The sequence below is a fragment of the Lytechinus variegatus genome, chromosome 2 (assembly GCF_018143015.1).
Source record: "Lytechinus variegatus isolate NC3 chromosome 2, Lvar_3.0, whole genome shotgun sequence".
Lineage (NCBI taxonomy): Eukaryota > Metazoa > Echinodermata > Echinoidea > Temnopleuroida > Toxopneustidae > Lytechinus > Lytechinus variegatus.
Genome location: NC_054741.1, coordinates 68,275,525 through 68,296,707, shown reverse-complemented (window position 1 = coordinate 68,296,707; position 21,183 = coordinate 68,275,525). Strand labels below are relative to the sequence as shown.

The following is a 21,183-nucleotide window of genomic DNA, read 5'->3' as shown; positions in this document are numbered from 1 at the left end:
AAATAAAATGGTCCAGAGCCCAGGCCCCCTCACTCCGGGGTCGGAAGGACCGCATGCGTGTTCCCAAAATGTCTGGTAAAGGGTACATACTTTTTCGCGGGACAAGTCAGCGAATTGTAAAAAAGGAGGTGTTTTTATATTTTCACGTGGAGATTTCTTTAAAAAGGGGGCTCTTTGGACTCCTGAGAAATTTTTAAAGGGGGCCATATAAAATATCTTGAATCACAGAAAAATTGATCAAATCCCGGGATCAAATTCCTGAAATTCCTGCTAGTTTTTAAGGCTCATTCAGGATTATTTCATTTAAAAAGTAAAGTTCCTGTTGTTGGAACGAGAGCTCACCTGAGATGGGGGGGGGGGGGTGGGGGTACATTGAGCAGCCGCAGTGCATGTTCTGGATTATTTAGGGGGGTTAATCTCCCTTTAATCCAGGGCAGAAAAAGCCCGCGAAAAGCCTTCGTACATGTCGAAAGGAGGGTTCAGAAATTTTGGCAGACCTTCGATAGGGGGTGCTTTCAAAGGGAGGGAACGAGCATAGGCGTAACCTAAATAACACTGAGTAGGGGGGGCCAGACCCCCCCCCCCCCAGCTATGCCCCCCCGGCCCCCCACACCGGCCGTGTGTTGCTGCCCTCTACTGTCGTTGGTATACAATTGCCGCTTTTATAGGGGAAATTCGCCTGTTCGCCTTTTCTTTTAAGTTTTGCAATTTGGTGCAGTACGAAAATGGCTTTGTCTTATGAGGTAATCATTTCCTGATTTCGTTTGACATTTATTATTTCTGTAGTGTAAGTTCTGTAAGTTTATGCGAATCGCATTGCGTTTGCCATCAGCTCAGCCTCCGCTAAAGCAGCAGCGCCAGCGGCCTGCACGCCGGGCCTGCACGACCCGTGCCGGTGCGGCCGGCGGGAGCATCTCATCTCCGCCAGGCCTAAGTCAGGGAGCTTCGCGGGCCGGAGTAACTAGCCTGGAGGCGTTCGGGGGTAAAAATCATAGTATGGTAGTGGATCGTATTACCGAACACTTTTCATGAATTTGATCATATCAAACACATTATTCCAATAAAATTCACCAAACTTTCACCATGAATACACAAATACCTACAAAATATAAATATGCAGAAATTTTGCCAAAATTGTTTTTCATTTTTACGACATCAGCTTCCAATCGGACCCCTCTTCGCAAGTGAAATATTTTGGTCACTTGAAAAGGTATCGTATTACCGAACGTGTGTTTTCTATGGGAAAAGTTGGGAAAACAACAAAGTCACTCATGAGCTATTTTGACCATATTTTATTGTTTTGAGGATATAAAGACTTCAAAATTGTGTTTTTGATAATTTTTCATCATTTTTGTCTCACCTGCGAAGCAAAGTGAGACTATAGGCGCCGCTTTTCCGACGGCGGCGGCGGCGTCAACATCAAATCTTAACCTGAGGTTAAGTTTTTGAAATGACATCATAACTTAGAAAGTATATGGACCTAGTTAATAAAACTTGGCCATAAGGTTAATCAAGTATTACTGAACATCCTATTAGAGTTTTATGTCACATGACCAAGGTCAAAGGTCATTTAGGGTCAATGAACTTAGACCATGTTGGAGGAATCAACATCGAAATCTTAACCTGAGGTTAAGTTTTTGAAATGTCATCATAACTTAGAAAATATATGGACCTAGTTCATGAAACTTGGACATAAGGTTAATCAAGTATCAATGAACATCCTGCATGAGTTTCACGTCACATGACCAAGGTCAAAGGTCATTTAGGGTCAATGAACTTTGGACGAATTGGGGATATCTGTTGAATTCCCATCATAACTTTGAAAGTTGGATCTGATTCATGAAACTTGGACATAATAGTAATCAAGCATCACTGAACATTTTGTGCAAGTTTCAGGTCACATGATCAAGGTCAAAGGTCATTTAGGGTCAATGAACTTTGGCCGAATTGGGGATATCTGTTGAATTCCCATCATAACTTTGAAAGTTTATGGATCTGATTCATGAAACTTGGACATAATAGTAATCAAGCATCACTGAACATTTTGTGCAAGTTTCAGGTCTCATGATTAAGGTCAAAGGTCATTTAGGGTCAATGAACTTTGGCCGAATCGGGGGTATCTGTTGAATTACCATCATAACTTTGAAAGTTTATTGGTCTAGTTCGTTAAACTTGGACATTAGAGTAATCAAGTATCACTGAACATCCTGTGCGTGTTTCAGGTCACATGTCCAAGGTCAAAGGTCAATGAACTTTAGCCGAATTGGGTGTATCTGTTGAATTACCATCATAACTTTGAAAGTTTATGGATCTGATTCATGAAACTTGTACATAAGAGTAATCAAGTATCACTGAACATCCTGTTCCAGTTTCAGGTCACATGATCAAGGTCAAAGGTCATGTAAGGTCAATGAACTTTGGCCATGTTGGGGTTTTTTGTTGAATAACCATCATATCTCTGTAAGTTTATTGGTCTAGTTCATAAAAAGAGGACATAAGAGTAACCATGTATCACTGAACATCTTGTGCGAGTTAGAGTAGTATGCAAAGTCAGCACTGCTGCTATATTGAACCGCGTGATGCAGGTGAGACGGCCAGAGGCATTCCACTTGTTCTATTTAAGTTCCCTTTGGAAGGAAGTTGCAAAGGTTTGAGCGTATTTGATTATTTTCTGACGCATATGATGCGCGCGTTCGGTAATACAAGGCCGGTCGGTAATACAATCACTCACTATACTATCGTACCTTTACCCCCTAACGCCTGGCGCTTGGCCCTATAGGGCCGTACATCGGAAAGGAAAATGCAACTATACAAATGCACCAAACAGCGCCTTATAATTTGAATCTGACGTTAACACTTCTGTACATGGGTAAAAATATCGGTTAGCAACGTTTGGTTAAAATAAAATTTACTGAATAGGAAAAAAATCACAGAAATGGGATGAAGAAATAAAAGTAGAAGAGAGTTTACTCACATTTGTTGTCTTCGCCATCTTGGATCCATTGTTAATGCATCCTAGTTACGTGATGCTTATAGAGGGCGGCAAAATCAAGTGCTAAAATGTCCCGCCTCAACCACTGAACCAGGGGGTGTTTCATCAATATTGTCGCGCGACAACTATCAGCGCTGACAGTTGTCGCGCGACAATATTGATGAAACACCCCCTGGTTCAGTGGTTGAAGCGGGACATTTTAGCACTTGATTTTGCCACCCTCTATAAGCGTCACGTAACTAGGTTGCATTAACAATGGATCCAAGATGGCGAAGACAACAAATGTGAGTAAACTCTCTTCTACTTTTATTTCTTCATCCCATTTCTGCGATTTTTTTCCTATTCAGTAAATATATTTTAACCAAACGTTGCTAACCGATATTTTTACCCATGTACAGAAGTGTTAACGTCAGATTCAAATTATAAGGCGCTGTTTGGTGCATTTGTATATTTGCATTTTTCTTTCCGATGTACGGCCCTATAGGGCCAAGCGCCAGGCGTTAGGGGGTAAAGGTACGATAGTACTATGATTTTTACCCCCGAACGCCTCGCGGGTAGGAGTAACCCACTCATTCAATGAACAAGGTTATGATATAACCTTGTTCTCACTTAATATATCTCCATGTGTGGCAAAATAAGGATGGCAATGTTTGGCTTATTTTCTCTTTTTCTTTGGGGCAAATGCTTGATTTTTTTGCACTGACAATTTCCATTACACCTAGTACCTTGTAGTTCCGTTCCCTGAAGACCTCCACCAGGAAGGGTAACTCAGCCTCAGGGCTGACGAGAGTGGGAGTATTATTACTCTGTTTTGCTTTGTTGCTGGTTTTGCATGTTTAGTTTTGCTTTAAGTATGTCAGTGCTTTTGGAGGATACCATATCCGCTGTGAGAACTGAGATTATTCCAGTGGGAGATTGCTTCAGGGAAGAAGGAATAAGCCAGTTGGGTAGTTGTGATCACTCATTCAATGAACAAGGTTATGATATAACCTTGTTCTCAGTTATATCTCCATGTGTGGCAAAATAAGGGTGGCAATGTTTGGCTAATTTTCTCTTTTTGTTTGGGGCAAATGCTTGATGTTTTTACACTGACAGTTTCCATTACACCTATTATTCATACAACTTGGCTCTTATTTAAATTTGATACTTTTAATCATTTTTTTTCTTAATTAAAAATAGAGATCAAAAAATGAAAATTTTCTTGCCATATTACTTTCCACCAATAGAGGGCGTACACAAAAATATGCCCAAAATTCAAGTTTTTGAGCGCTCTGGTGAATACAAAAATTATTCCCAAGTTACTAATGAAAAATAAATTGCAACTGTATGGAAATTAGTAATTTTGGTCACAAAAGTGATATTTTAATGACTTTTTAAAGTGTTTGCTCTGGACAACATTGGCATACCATAGTCCTACTTGTAGATTCCCCACCTGCAGGGTGGTAGCACTAGCAGTGAACAAGTGGAGTAACCAGGACTCCTGGGAGCATTTCATCAACATTTTTGTCCGACAAGTTATCAGATCTGACAGATTCTGATTGGCTGAGAGGTACTGTTACTATGGTAATTGTCGGATAAAACAGAACATGTCGGACAAAGTCCCTTCATGAAACGCCCCCCAGGAGGCTTCTAAGAGAGTTAAAATCATTTACTAAAAATAAAGGTTACTCTCATACGAAGCCAGGCCTTCCTTTCTATACATGTGTGTCTATGTCTACCACCAAAAAAACCAGAAACTTTCGCCCCCGACTCCCGAGATTTCTACAAAAGCGCCCTCTAGGTGCATTCTGAATGAGGTTTTGAGTGTGCTGGCTAGAATTGCAGGGCGACTGTGGAGGCATTGCTTTGTATTGTTTTTGTATGTCCAAGGAAAAGTTATTCCCCATTGCATCATTGTTTTTACGTAGTTGAATGTTTATGGCAGCTATATAGACTTGAAAAAAATTCTCACTTGGTAATCTTGCGACTCTGTGTGCTACTGGAACTTTGGCCTTGCTTTCAACCTCTTGCTATTCACATTTACAGGTATCATACCACTCTAAAGTGTATTAATTCCGATAGAACAACATTTAAACTATATTGTGGTGAAATTTGAATGAAATCTACTGACGCTAAAGATGTTTTTTTAAGTCCCTGTTTCGGCGGCGTCTGTTATTTTGGGGAGTGTTTTGGGGCACTTCCATATGAAAATGCATGCGCATTGCTGTTTTCTATTAGTGCACCTTGGTCCCAGATAAGATCACAACTTTTGGCTTAAAAAACAAAGAAATACATAAGAATTGAATAGGCGATTTATATGACCTTAAAACTGCAATAACTTTCTTATTTCTGGAGCTATTGAGATAAATGAGGTGTTAAATTAAAGGTCTTGATGAGCTCTAAATGATGCCATGAAGAAAACACCTTATTTCTGAGATTTATTTTTTTGCAACATACCTACTTTCTCTCTAAGTCTAAGACTAGATCTAGCCTAGTTTCTAGCCTAAATCATGTACATCATTCATGGCCATGGGATACAACTTCATTTCCGACATTTCTACGCTATGGATTTTATTTTTAGACAAGAATTCATAAAAAAAATGAGAAAAATATCATGAAAAGAAGAAAGAGACTTGCCCGATGTTTACCCACGATACAGTAATGTGGGTGAAGACCAATACTATTGGTAATAGAAAACAAGAACGCACACACATCTATAAGCACAAAGCACCGGCACAAATCATGATATGTAGTGACTGGTACATGTAAACACGTCTGTAAGGATGATTACGTCATCCAAGATTGCAACTTACCTTGACCAACGAAAGGATCGAAGATGTTTTGATCATCATTTGAAAGGAATTAGTGGTAACTGCGGTCTAAAGTACGATATTTCAGAATTTTATCTATTTTTTTGTAAATTTGAATGTAATTTCTTTTTTATAATGTATGTACCAAAATCGATCCAAAAATCAGGTTTCCGCTGAATGTTATTGTTAGATCTAACGTTACTGCTAATACGTTGTATGTACGTACAGGCCAACAACCCTTCAGTCTATGTATTGGTGAGTGGAGCCAAGGCAGTTCAGCGGAATAACCAAAATACAGAGACTGAAGCTTTTTGTCTTATAATCAAGGTACTAAGTGCATAATTAATTTTTCCCCTTGTTTAATTGGAGTGCTATTGCGACCCGATTCTACCCCATTTTGGAGAGTACCCATGTCTGCCTAATATTACACAGACAGACAGGTCCTGGGTTATTCCAGGCCTCACGTTAGACAGTTGGCAGATTTGTCTACATGTGTCTTGGCAACAATCTCTTAAGTAAGTATGATAATAATCGATCAATTGTGATATCCCTAATTAGACTCTCAAATGGTTATTGTTTTTCATCTCTTCTTAGGAGCAAATTTTGAAGGAGAAAAAACAGCTTCACATGTCAGTGTTTGCACAATGTATATCACCAGATGGCAAGTACTTACTAGCGGGGAACAACTATGGAACAATTGCTGTCTTCAGGTTAGTTTATTTACAAGTGCTGAAGAAGAATAGAGGGGGTGGAAATACTGTGTAAAATCCCTTCATTTTTTTTAAATATTTTATTTTCAATTTAAAACCAAAGCATTAAAAATACATTAGTATGATACACATAAAGGCCTACATACAGTATTATTTACATTGGTACAGTATATAAACTGTTGCTTGGCAGGAAGCAGCCTGAGCCAGAAAAGAAAAAGACCCTTATAAATGGCAGACCTTACGAAATATTATTTAAAAAAAGTATCGGTACGTAATACAATGCAAATACTAAAAACAATAACAAATAACTTTGTCAGACAAAGATTTGAAAGCTGTCTGAAATTTGAAATTAAAAGCTTTCATATACTGGGGATCGTCAACCTAAACATTAGGTGTTAACTCGATGGAATACATATTCAGTGATTGATTTCAAGCAAAGTGATGGGGTTAGTGTATATAGCGTGAATGAGGCTGCTGAAGCAAATTCAAACACCAAGCTAGGTTGTGGGATGTAATATTTGATTGCGCAACACCAGATGATAATGTCATGTCTCGTCAGAACCTGCACGCAGGAATCCTAGACAATAGTATATCAGGGAGAGATTGCATTAAAATCTCAATGTAAAGAATGCAAGTGTAAGATCACCTAAGAAAAGAGTCATTTTCATCGCTCATTTATGATTTGCTCTCATTTCAACTGTAAGAGAATTTTTACCATGATGTTTTATTCTGACTGTAGGCTTTAGAGCTGATTTTAACTGATATCCTTGTATCATTTATATGCGTAGTATGCGTTGTGCATTATCGTCAGATGCAAATGAAAATAGCAGGAAACCCATCTTCACATTCAAAGGTAAGTCAATGTTAAGTCCAGGGGCCCATTTCATAAAGGACTTGCAACTGTTGAAACTCTGCCATTATGGCAACTATCCTGGTAACAAGGCTCAGCAGCCAATCATAATCAAGGTTACCATGGTAGTTGCCATAACGGCAAAGTTACAACAGTTCCAAGTCCTTTATGAAACTGGTCCCTGTTTAGATCAAGGATAATGGTTGGGATAAGATGGTGGTGGTTTTTCCTGAGTGCCAATAAAGCATGTAACATTATTAAGTTGACGAGATGACCAAAGGCTTAAGTTCCTCTCCAAGGTAATGAGGACTATTGCCCCAAAGTATAGAAGCACACTGACTGGGAATTGACCTTGGGTCATCAAATTGTGAGACTGCAGAGTTGAACATGTAACTGTCTCTATTAAAATTCTTTTGATATTTGTTTATAATTCATGTATTTAATGAAATGAAATGCTCATTTCATGTTGTAAGTTTCTTTGTCTCGTCTTGAATAACATGTTTCTCTCTTTTTCAGCCTTTGATGGTGCCATATTTGCTCTGCAGTCTACCGAAAACTTTTTGATCTGGTAAGTAATTTGATAATAATAGTAATGATACACAAGATTTATAATGTGCTTCATTCTTTTTACAGTAGCAGTTAAGAAAAGACCAAGATAAAAAAGTATAACAAATACTGAAAAAAGTCCAATAAGATTCATTTGCTCTCAATTCTTCAAAAGGAATGTAAGGCAATGCAGCAGACTGAAGACTAAACTTGCCAAATGGAAAGTTCAGTAGCAATTAAGAAAGGACAAGGTTTATCATGTGCTTCATTCATGTTTCAGTAGCAGTTAAGAAAAGACCAAGATAAAAAGTATAACAAATACTGAAAAAAGTCCAATAAGATTCATTTGCTCTCAATTCTTCAAAAGGAATGTAAGGCAATGCAGCAGACTGAAGACTAAACTTGCCAAATGGAAAGTTGGCAGTACTCAACAACATTTTGGATTTTAACCCTAAATAGACTGGGCTATTTCAACACCTAAGAAGACTGGGGGGGGGCTGATTCAGCCCCCCCCTTATGATCTCGGCCATCGATCGCGCGATCGCGACGAAAATTGGCACACGCCTTACCCATGGCATTATCTACAAGACTATAACATCAAATTCTGCAAAAAATCTCATGTCTCATTAATTATGCTAATTTATGCGTAAAATCATAAGTTTGCTCTAATTAATAAAATAATGCCCCTGAAATGCTAATTTTTGTTTCACATACTCTAGATAGGCATCTGATCAAATTTAATTATAAAAAATTTAAACATCACATTTATTTTCTTATGTATTCTATTGTTTTCTAAATTTCTTATGTATTTCTATGTTTTTCGACTTTTTGTTTTTTATTGTTTTTTCAATGGAAATTGTTGGGGACTTTATTTTGACCACAAAAAAGATAAAATCAATTGATTTTAAGCAGTAAAAGGAAAAATAATGATACATTTATGAATTTTGGCTAAAAACACTATTTGCATTGGATTTGTACACAAATTCATGTTTTTGAGTAATTTTGGGTCTGCATGCACTTACGAAATGTTGCGTAATTTCGGAACCGCGTACCCGGGGTCACAATTTTGGTCTCAAAAGTTGCGCGAGACTTGAAAGTAAAAAGTCAGCGAGCGACACGGTCAAAAAATTTCGCACGGCAGATTTATCGCGGAAAATGTCGAGGGGGGGGCTGAATCAGCCCCCCCAGTCTTTTTAGGGTTAAAAATGCTTTTGCTTCACAGCAGGAACTTATATTTTCTATGATTTAATAGCCATGTCATTGGGTTTGCAAATAAGACCTCTTTTTTTGGCTGACTTAATTTGCATTTCCTTATCTCTCTATTATTCATTCTCTCTCCATCATATTTCAATTCAATTCAATTCATTTATTTATTCAACCATCAAAAGGATAAAAACAGTACAATATACATGTACAGTATCAACAAAGTATCAGAAAAACAAACAAACAAATAAATAGATGGTTCGGAGACCCCAGAGAAGCAATGCTTATGAAAGTGATACGTGATACATTAATACATTACAAATGACAAAATTAAGGAGTAAAAATCCCTATATTGTATTTGGTTGTTTATAATACCCTAGAAAGATCATTCCATCACCTTACTGAAAATAAGTGGGCATTGCAAGAAAATTGACTTACGGTCACTTGATCAATATAGAGGTTAAAGGGTGTTTTGAAGGCTTGCTGGGGAAGTTTGAATAATGTAAGATGTTTCTGGCCATCACCCATTGAATTAGATCAAATTTTGATCTGAAAATAGGCTTAAGTCAGAAAAATCTTGGAACCTGCAGGATTCAAACATCATCTACTACTTACTTCTAACCAGACACCATCTCTGCCACAAGGCCTTTGCTTAATCATGGCACAGTCATGATGCATTTAGCACAAATACCTAACCTTGATGAATTTTATTCTGACATGTATTTGTATTTTGTCATGGAAAGTAGAATGGAAAAGTTGATGGGCTTTTTTCTGAATCAGTTTTCAGATACAACATTAAACTCAGCGTATGATAGCCAGAAATACCTCTTAATATGGAAGTCCCAAATCAGATATAGTAAATCTTGATCAATATGAATGTCTAAAAATCTGCTATTTATTGTGCTATCTATTGATCAATATGCAAGTCTAATAATTAGTTACAGTATACATGTATCCACAATGAATTGGATCTCTGCAATTGCTTTATGGCCTCATGAAATAGAAAGTGTATATTATTTTACAATGGTTGTGATTGATCTCTTAGTTGCATCTTTGCAAGTAGTTTTTTTCAATCTGTTTTCTCTCATCCAGTGGTGGAAGTGGAGATATCAAAGCTTGGAAATGGAAGGATATTCAACAGAAGGTGAGATTTGTTACCCATTCAGTTCATCATTGCTTCTTCAATTCCATAGGAATTTTATTTATAAGATGGATCAAATAAAACCTTATATGAAATAATTGGTTGAAAACGTCCGTGTGACCAGCCATTTATTTTGCCTGACACCGAGTATTACTCAATTAATGATTGGTCAAATTTAACAATAGCACAAGTATGATTCTTTGAAAAATAAATGTAGACATATTCATAACAAGAATGTTTTCACAAACTGAAGAGAGATGAATTGTTGTTTGTATATTACACAGGCACCAAGGGTAGCATGGTCACTCTCTGTACCACATTCAGCAAATTTTGGAGCCGTAGAAACCAATGGACTTGCATATAATCGGCAGGTGAGATCATCATATCAAAACATGTTCACTTCATCAGTTCTAAAGGGAGGGAGTATTGTGATCTTCTGTTTATCATCTGCAAAATGAAACTTATTTATAAAACGTAAGAACCTTTCAAAGTACTAAAGCTCAAGCAAAATACATTATTATTTAAAGAAAATTAACAGATATTGAGATATTCATTAGTGGTTTTCAGGGCCTGGTTCTTAAATAATTGGAAGAAAACATAATTGCAATTCTTCAATATTTGTTGTTCGAAATATGATTATTAATCTTTTCTAGAGCATTTGGTTGCTCTCGTTGATTGTATCTTTGCCTCATGCATCATTAGACAAGGCTATTCTTTAATTGGATGAAAATACTGTGTAAGATATATTGTCCTTGGTAACTCAGTAGTTGTTCTGGAGATGAGAAGCAGACTCGAGCCAGATTATACACAATACTTTGGGTGGGACTCAACATTGTCCATAACAGTTATGATATCGTATTGTATCTATACTGACTGTGTCTGCCACTGTTGATGATATAATGAAAAAAAAGATTTCCATGAATTTCACAAACAGGACAACACTTTGTATTCTGGTGGAGGTGACAGTGAATTGCATGTGTGGGACTTGGAGTCAGGTACATGTAAGGTAAGCATACTTTTCCACAAAGTTTATGATTTCCTGTAATCTTGTTCCGATAACCACACAGGTGTATTATGGCCTGTATTCTGTACCATTATTTGGAAAGCGAAGCAAATGTCATTTCTTTTCTTTTTTACTTTGTAGGTTAATTTTGTGTATGGTAATTCTGATATTTTTCACCCCTCTTCATTTAATAGTGAATACAAAACATTGGGCTTGTATGCATGGCATATTATGATTATTCACAGTGTCAAATTGCTTAACTTAAAGAGACAATAATATTTATACTAGTGTGTATTATGTTCTGGCAGGGCATCATTCATTTTCTTTTCAGCAGATAAATTAGAGAATTGTTGATGCTGAAGGGCCTTAAATACCATGTTTTGAATATTTTCATTATTATTACGAACATCATCAATATCAGCATCATCATCTTCTTTGTCATCATAAACATCATCATCCTAATAATAATGATAATTATCATAATCATTGTCATTATCATCATCACAATCATCGTCATCATCAATCATCATCATTATAATCATCATCATTATCATCATAATCGTCCTCATCATCCGTATTGCATCATCAATATACTTATGTAATACTTTTGTTTTTAAACAAAGTTAATTTAATGTTATTTCTTTGTATTTTATTGTATTAATTTGTCATTTAGGGCTTCAAATATAAGCACAGGATGCTTTTTCAGAGGTCCTGGCTCATTCTTATGGATTTGTTTACTTTGTAACTTCTTGATTGTTTTGATTTGCCAAATAAAATTGAATTGAATTGAATCAACAAAATTATCACTATACTGCCCATTATCACCATCTTTGTTCTATACTTTATAAAGCATTCGTATACAGACCACACAGACTACATCCATGCTGTAGCATTGTTTAATACATCAGCACAGGTTGCCTCGGGGTCTGAAGATGGAACAGTCAGGATATGGGGTGAGGAAATCATTAATATTCTGTAGTGCTCATGTGCATAAGTATCCCAAGGAAACCATTTGTTGAGTTATGTGTCTTCTAAGGTTGTCCCCTCCCTCTGTAACCACCCATCCATAACTCAAAAGCCAACAATGAAACATGCCTGTAATCTCTTTTCAGCCCATGTCAATGCCAATGTATAACCATATAATTCCTGATATGTGTGATTCAGTTTGATTCAGTTATGTTCAATTAACTGCTTTCCATATGAAATGGTAAGATTACAATACAGTGGATAAAACGGTAGAGCAATGACCAGCTAAAATAACAATATACTTCACCTACCTAGAAAGTGTCTGTATGTTTAGTCTAAAATTAGTTGCTGTTTTGTAAGGGACCATTTTTTTCATGTCATGTTGCTCTTTCTCAAATCCTTACTCTTTTTAGAATAGGAGAAATTTTTGTCAACATTCTCTGTTTTTAGAAATTAATGATAGATAAAAACTGTTAATAAATTAAAAGAAATCTAAATTTCTCAACAACATAAAAAAGCCTGGAAATCATTTTGAGTTTGACTGATTATGGCTCTGTTCTCTATACTGCATTCTTGATACCATAGTAGTTCCATGTTGATACTGACTGTTACTGTTTCTCTTTAGGATTATGATAATTCCTTTCAGGGAAATGGCTCTATTTGGAATAAGAAATAAGGATATAAGCCCGTAACTTGTTCATGTATGTTTCAGAAAGGAGCAGTAATATTGATATATCTTCTTTAATTCCTCAGATACTAGGACATCAGGGGAACCCGTAGCTATCCTAGAACCAAACAAACATGAGGTGAGTTCAATCTTCATTAGGTAATATTTTTTTGCTTAGATACTGATGATGATAATCATGATACTTGCTCATCTAAGGCTTGAATCACTTTTTACAGAAGTCTGATGCTTTCAAGTAAAGCGCACCATAATTACCCCGACTGTAGCAGATCAGCTGTCATAAACTTCTGTGTTTTGAGTAAATAGATTCCATAAATTCCAATGAATGTTATGTGCATTAAGTGCAGCACAATGTGGATACATTTCTCAGAAATGACACCATAGCTGGTGTTTGAACCCATGACCCAATAGCAAATAGATATGACTTGACAGTAGAAAGATCAGCATGAGGTTGGAAAGTGATCAACATATCAAACCAGGTGAAGCCAAAGTGAATAGAATGGTGTTGTATAGCACTTTGAAAAATTCATGCCAATTGGGGAAAAACAAATAATGCACAGAATTCAGGTTAATGCAAATTTGGGAAGAAATCCTGTTGGCATCATAAAAATCTCTTAATTTTATCTGTTATTTGTTTGCAATTATCATCTACTTTGATTTAAATTTTATATATATGTAGTATTTGAGATTGTAAAAATGTTGCATGTTCAGCTCTAATTTAGTTGCAAACAAGCATATTATACATTGTAGAGAATGTAATATCAATGTATAAGCCTAGTACTCATATTACTATCCAGATATGATAGTAGTTATATGTCTTTAATACTTGTCATTTACAAACTCTACTTTCTGACTCCTTTATTCTTTGCTCCATTAAATTCACACATTCCATGCAGTATGCATTGTGAAAAACACAAGAAAGTAAGTAAATCTGCATTGTACCTGTAAAACGCTTGTTGTTGTTTTAGTTATTTTAATGTACATATTTAATTTATTCCCCTTAGGAATGCATCAATAATCCAAGAGATAAATGGATAAGCTGTGTAGCGGTAGATCCTGCAGATGACTGGCTGGTGAGTTTGTATGTCATATTACACTCCTGGAGAAAATGATTTTGAAAACTTCATTTCATCAAAAGCATATGCATTGCTGGTGAGATTGGTCAAGGGGCCCATAGCACGTAGTTTAGGAATTAATTGTGCAGTTGATTTGTATGCATGATCACACATAATGTAATAAAGTGTAAAAATATGCCTTGATATAGGTTTAAGCTTTATGTTATGGGCTCTGATGATACCAGTGAAGATAGTGATGGTGTAAGTGATGATGATGGTGATGATGTTTATGGTGGTAAGAGTGGGGATTATGGGGATGGTAGTGATAGCAGTGATGATGATGGTGGTGGTGGTAGTGGTGAGGATGGTCATGCTAATGCTGCTGCTGATGATGATGAATGATTAAGAAAATGATATGGTGATGATGATGAATGATTAAAAAAGGGTATTATGATGAGGAGGATGATGATAATGATGCTGGTGATTGTCATGGTGATGATGGTGATGATGATTAACAATTGAGAAAATGATGAAGATTGTGGTGGTGGTGGTGATGATGATGATAGCGATAATGACAATGATGATTGATAGTTCTGATGATGGGGATCGTGAGATTTTTAGTGTATATTAAAGTAATATTTTAATGGTAAATTTACCAAAGAATATTTCATTTATTTTTCCTAGATCTGTGGTGGTGGACCATCATTAAGTCTTTGGCATTTGAGATCACTCTCTCCTACCACTATTTTTGAAGCACCAAAATGTCAGCCACATGTAGTTCTTTATCATGATGATGCTGTAAGTTCAACATCTCTTTCAATCCTAGCTCAGATATCCTAATGGTTTTGTCAGTAAAAGCTAGCATTATATTGTTGAAATATTCTGTACAGCCCATATTCTGAACTCTGGTTTAACTTAGATCATGGTCTAATTCTGCTAAAATAATGGAAAGCTGAAAATTTAAAAAAAAAATTATATTGTTTGTTTCTTACTTTGCTATTTTCTCATGAATGAAAGCATGTTTGCTGAGTTATTCATGTACATGTCATCTGTCTTAGGGCAATCGTCTAGTGTTAATGTGAGGAAATATTTCAATTCTGTTTTTGTGATTATTTCTATTTAAACCATAACACTCAGCATTTCATAATAATTAATAAATCATTATAAAGATTATATTTTCATGTCATCCTTCTGAGGTAATCTTACCTATATCTTATACTTCCTCTTTTGTCTTAATTAAATTGAAAAGGAATGGCAATGATAATGATAAGACTCTGTCCTTGTGAGGAACATATCATGTTATCATCTAGCATCTCTTTATATACTTTATATAATCGTATCTATATCATTACCCTGGCTTTAGCCTGGTAGCCTTTTACAACAAAAAAGCTTTTCAAGAAATTAATTCCTGAACCTTGTGGTTCAAATCTTTGTGACTTATACACTGGACTATATCACCTTTCCCAAAGTAGCTCCTATAAACCTGTGAAGTCCAAATTCATTCTTTTTTTTTTTTGGGGGGGGGGTTGTTGTTGTTCCATTATGTCTCTGTCAATTGTTTTTTCATTTCCTTTTGATGTAGGTAATCTCAGCAGGGACGTCTCCAAATATCTATCACTGGCACGTGAATGGTGATTCCAAACTTACCACACCTTGTACAGCTATGGATGTGTACAGTGTGGTCATCAACACAGAGTCAGAAGCCAATAAGGTAATACTCAGCCCACCTCACTTTAAAGATTCTGAATAATATAGATGTCGTTTGAAGGTTTGCATGATGGTATTAGCACTCGCGGAAGAAGTTTAGGGTACACCATGTGTGAAGTCCTGTAGAGACTGAACTTAGAAAAAGTGGATAGATTTGGGGGTGAATTGGAAAGGCGAAAAAGTGGAGGTTTGAAAGTAGAGTATTCTTTTCTAAATAAGTGTAGTCCTTGAAAGGACTGTAGACCAGAAGGAGTGGAATGCTGAGAAGTAGGCAGGCCTGAGTAGAAGTCTTAAGGAGGTGAGAGAAGGCAGGTTTGAGTTGGCGAATAGAGTAGTAGCAGGAGCAAGACTTGACATTTTGGGCAGGTTGACTGTCCGTCTTCCGCCACTATGAGCATACAATCTGAACAAATGTCTCATTTTTTAGGCTTTATCACTTACGAGGCCTCTACAAAAAATTTTTTCGTCACTTGCCCTGTTGGGCAAGTGATGAAAAAATTTGCTTGCCCGATAGAAAAAACTGCTTGCCCAATTTTTTAAATAATACCTGTTCACTATTAATGAATTATTAGTAACATTGTTTAATATTGTATGATTATATTGTATTTTTTTTCACTATGCTTAGAATCTTGGGTGTGTGTGTGTGTGCGTGCGCGTGTGTTTGTGTGGGTGTGACTGTGAGTTGAACTTTGATATAAATGAATTCAATATCTAATTTCTACTTCGCCTATTCCAGTACAATAACCTGTACTCGGCCGTGTAATAAAGGCCCACATACCCTAACTTTTCCTGAAGTTCTTTGAAAACGCAGACTTCTACGAAAATTGCATTTCTCTATGGGGGAGTCTAAATTTGGTGAGAATGTATTCATTAATAACTTAAATATACATGACAATGAAGAAATCATCAAACTTTATTGGAAGTTTTGAATAATATACCCGAAATGTAAACTCTGTCTGAAACAGAAAATCACCATCATTGTGGCCTTTACTGAGCGAATTGTCCCCCAGAGCTCTGGCAGAGAGACAGAGCTCAGACTGGCTAGCTAGTATGCGCACTTGTGTGAGCCTCCCGCCGGCCTTGTAAAATAGATGGAGCTTTGTTTGATGATTTATTGTCTGATATTTACCTCATCCCCTCAAAAAGGGAAACAAATGAATTTTAAGTTATAATTAACAAATACGGCAAGTTATTTTGGATGTTAATAGGCCGTTTTGAAAAGCAAAGCCGAATGACATGACAACTCACCAATGCGGAGTTACTAGACTCTGTGATTTATTTCCTGTGTAGTTCTAATTATTTTATCACAGAATCGTGATATCGGAAGGTGGAAAATGTGCATTAGAAATTGCACATGGTGGTAGTCATAATGGACCCCTATACTACATTCAACTGTTTCCCGGCCATTGCATTGATTTTTTTCATACCTGGTACCACACCGTACCATGTATGGAAATACGTGGTACAGAAAAAATAACGCAATTTCGGAATTTGAAACGGCGCTACTCCTATTTTTTAAGGCTTATTCATGATTTTGAGTGTGGATTTTGGATGATTTATGGAAAAACGAGGTACGGTACAGAAAAAAAAGACGCAACAACCACTTGCCCGATCGGGCAATTGACTTTGAGAGGTGCTTGCCCGCACGTCATTTTCACTTGCCGGGCAATCGGGCAAGCGGGTTTGTCGCGCCCTGCACTTACAGTTACCACGATGATGGTCTGGACTATTTCCTGGCTGCTCTTGTGAAAATAGATGTAGCCATATATGAGTACCTGCTGCCTGGTTCCAAATTGTTGTGTGCATATAATAACCAGACAAATTCACACTGATTCAATGGGGCCCATTAGGTTTCAATTTTGCCATACTTTTTGGGCCACCAAAAACCAATTCATGTCTAAGTTTGTGTGTGGATGTTTTTCATTATGCTCTATTGGAATATGAAAATGCTGAAATGCCCCCATCAAGAAATGTCACATCTTGCTATGCTACTCTATGATGCCCATCATTGTGATTTATCTCAGAACTTGCCAGTCTATACACTGTTTCCTGTATTTTCATATTGTCCAGGTACTGTGTGCTTCAGGGGCAAGTTCCAAGATTGATGTCTACACAAACTTTGGTTACAAGGCATTCTCTTTGGACTTTTGCTGATGACAACCATACCTCACCTCTACCATCCATTGTATCATCAAGTTCTAAAATTGCTCATCAGCACACCATTATGCTTTCTGACTGTAGCATTTTTATGGCTTGAGCTTACATTGAGGTTATGTTCCGTTACCACTCGTCAATGGCAAGTTCCAAAATCACACATGAGCATACCAACATATTTACTGATTGGACCCCCTTTTTTCTGGCTTGAGCTTGTGAAATTATTATTTTGTCACCATTGCCAATTACTCAAACAAAGAGGAACAAGACAGAATATCTTTTTACAGGTATTTGTAAAGATTATTGGAAAACAGTGTGCTCCCACTCCCCAAAACATTCCTGTTTATATGGTCTTTAGTGCAGATGTCCATAATGTGTATGTTTGAATGTTTGCAATTGTAGACATCCCAGTAACCCAAAGATCATAAGCCCTTTATCCAGGGAAGTGGGAGTTCCCTTTCTTGATGGTAGTGTTGATTTTCATGCTTGACTACAACATATGTAATCACTTATGCAACTTTACAATCAGTCACCAAGCCATGTGCCACGAGCAAAATATGTTTTATCAATAGACCAGTTCGGAGTTACCGCATGGGCAATTTTGGTCAAATGACCTTTAATTTCTTTCATTATGATTGGCAGATTTCAAAGCAAGATACTATTTAAGCCTGCCTTACATAGACCAGGTGACTAGAATAGCAAACCAATGGACACTCTATGAAGGTTTTATTGCATTTCTACTTTGAATGCATTAGCATGTTCTTATAACTATGTACTTGGCCAACTGTGAAATACCAGTCGCTATCGTTCACGCATGTCTTTTGTGGATCCAATGAAAAACCCAATTCAAACGAATATATGAATAATCAAGACATCAAAGTTGGTGCTTATCTCATCGAATATTAAATCTCCATGTCACTTTAGTGCAAATGACCTGATCATGCGCAGAATGGAACTCCGAACTGGCTTATTAGAAAAAAATCAGATTCATATGAACAAAGTTCAGATTTAGTCTTAAATTGTTGCACCAAAAAATATTAGTCCTAGCCCTAGCTTGAGCGGGTATTCAGATCAAGTAGGTCTTATTGATTTAGCCATAGAATAATTATCGAAGCTGGGAATGTGGACCAACTGGTATTAAATCAAGTGGCTCCATTCTCTTGGCATTGCTGCATATAACTAATAGTTACTTTTCCATTATGGAAATTTCCATGGATTCCTTTTTTTTTTACTGCCAGGAAATGCTGGTTACCATGGTAGTGAACACAATAGCAAAGTATTGCAGTATCACATCTTTATACAAGAGGACCAAGGAAATGAGTTAATCAGACAGTAATTTTAGGGGGTTAGTGGGGCAGGGAATACCACAATCAGATTTTAGAATCCAAATATTGGCTTGTACTCGTATGAAAAAAAGTTTGCTTTATTTATTTTGCCATATTAACCAAATTGGAGAACATTTCATGAATAGATTTATCAGTGATTCTACCATCATTTGTTATAAACTACTGAAATCCTTGCATATGATTGGCTTAGAGTGATTTTGTCAGTACTGAAAAGATGCTTAATGAAAAGCTCCCCATGGTTTTCACTCTTATCACCGGAGAGGTGTACTCACCTCAACCTGAACACCCCCCCCCTTCCATCATCCATACATCTTTTTAAATTCACTATAGACATGATTTCAAATTATATGGCATGCGAGTGCAGAGGTTTTCTGTGGTTCCAGACAGCTCACTGGTGTTCAAAACCCCAAATAATTATGTTTGTGTTGTACATGTGTATAGATCTGTGATTGTGAAGTCATGGGACTTTGCATTTTGTAATAAAGTTTATAAATAAGGAATAAGAACAAGATGCAGACCCATTTCTTCTCACATTGTCCACGTATATGCGTGATTAGGAGGGTGTGTGAGTTTTGCTTTTCTTTGGGAAGGGAGGAATCTTGATATAAAGTGAGAATTTAAGCATATAAAAGTATATCTATACAGAGTGATGCAATCGATAAGACGAATGCAGTAAGGGGTAGTTGAAGAGAGGGAGAGGGATGGCTTTAATAAGATTGAAAATCTGGGGAGAAAGGGATGACACAATGTGAGAGCACTTAGCATATAAACATACAAAAAAGATGTGACTAGAAAGCAAGAGATATGCAGTCAAGGAAAGTTTGTAGGTTTTCTGTAGTTCCAGACAGCACACTGGTGTTCAAAACCCCAAAAGACATTGGAACTTGCAAGGGTGATGCAAATTGAGAAAGTCATTGAGAGAGGGGTACGGTGTCTAGACCAAGAGAAAGTATTCAAATAAAGAAAAAAAAGAGGCGGTGAGAGTGATTTGGATGTCGTAAGGGAAAGTGAATAAGAAGTTATCAAACATGGTTGAGAATGGGTGGGGTGAGGTTCTGAGGCATGGACGCAAAGTGATGAGAGTAAGCAAGTGAGCCCTATTGAATGAAATCCACACATTGGATATAAAGTAGGTGTAAACAAGCAGTAAGAAGGAAGCAAAGATCAGAGAAAAAAGAAATAGGGGAATAAATTACAGATGTGTCGGGGGAGGAGGTGGGGTCGGTGAAAAGGCAAGTAATTCTTGAATACAGAGACAACGGGGGGGGGGGGGGGGGAGGGTCATTATATTTGCATGAAAGGAAGCTTAGAATTAAAGATATGTTATTTTGTTTATGATACAGTGTTATGTGTATTTCCTGATTATCAAAGTTTTAAATTATTACCAAATTATTAATGGAAGGTGATGGTTGTTTCACGTTTAGCCATTTTAATTGGTATAACACGTAATGATACAGAACACAAGTTAATACAATGGGTTTTAAATGGATTTCTTTTATCAAAATATTGTCACATGATTTAAGAAAACTACATATATTTACAATCTCTTGATATATCACATTTAAAAAATAACAGATTTTCACTGGTAGTTGAATATCATACTGCTATTTATATTTCAATCAGAAATCTTTTAAAAGACGGGTCCAAAAATGGATCATGATAATATTGACTGTAATGCATTAATTAATGCATGATTTAATCAATACAGGATAAAATCTGTACAGTGTTAACGATAAAAGACTACTGAAGCAGTTGAGTAAATCATTAGTAATTGGGAAGCAAATCATTAAGTTAGATGTCCAATGGATTAATTACTTCGAATTTCCTGAAATTACGTATCTCATTTATTCCATTGATAGTTAAAAATTAATGAAAACCTGGTGTGAATTTACTTTATATAGCATCTAATGAATGATTAGAAGAAATAAATGAATCAGTGTACATGAGAAAGAAAAAATAAGAAATAAACTTGAATATCGAAGAACAGAAGATTTTGTCCTCATATAGTTATTAAAGAAACAATTTTTAAAATAAAA

At 36.5% G+C, this 21,183-nt stretch overlaps 1 protein-coding gene across 1 annotated transcript; it reads left to right on the top strand.

Moving 5' to 3' along the window:
* Positions 1-636: 636 nt before the first annotated feature.
* LOC121408773 (THO complex subunit 6 homolog) lies at positions 637-18,710 on the top strand. The gene is made up of 13 exons (XM_041600405.1): positions 637-743; positions 6,376-6,491; positions 7,280-7,344; positions 7,858-7,909; positions 10,183-10,234; positions 10,516-10,602; positions 11,166-11,237; positions 12,085-12,187; positions 12,954-13,006; positions 13,890-13,958; positions 14,625-14,738; positions 15,523-15,651; positions 17,718-18,710. The coding sequence occupies exons 1-13, from the start codon at positions 726-728 to the stop codon at positions 17,799-17,801; spliced, it is 1,014 nt and encodes a 337-aa protein (XP_041456339.1). The 5' UTR covers positions 637-725; the 3' UTR covers positions 17,802-18,710.
* The last annotated feature ends 2,473 nt before the right edge of the window (positions 18,711-21,183 follow it).

Bases quoted from the DNA above. Each gene is read 5' to 3' on its own strand.
- LOC121408773 (XM_041600405.1), top strand. The intron at 10,235-10,515 runs GTGAGATTTGTT...TATATTACACAG, and splicing joins GGAAGGATATTCAACAGAAG to GCACCAAGGGTAGCATGGTC. The intron at 15,652-17,717 runs GTAATACTCAGC...CATATTGTCCAG, and splicing joins CAGAGTCAGAAGCCAATAAG to GTACTGTGTGCTTCAGGGGC.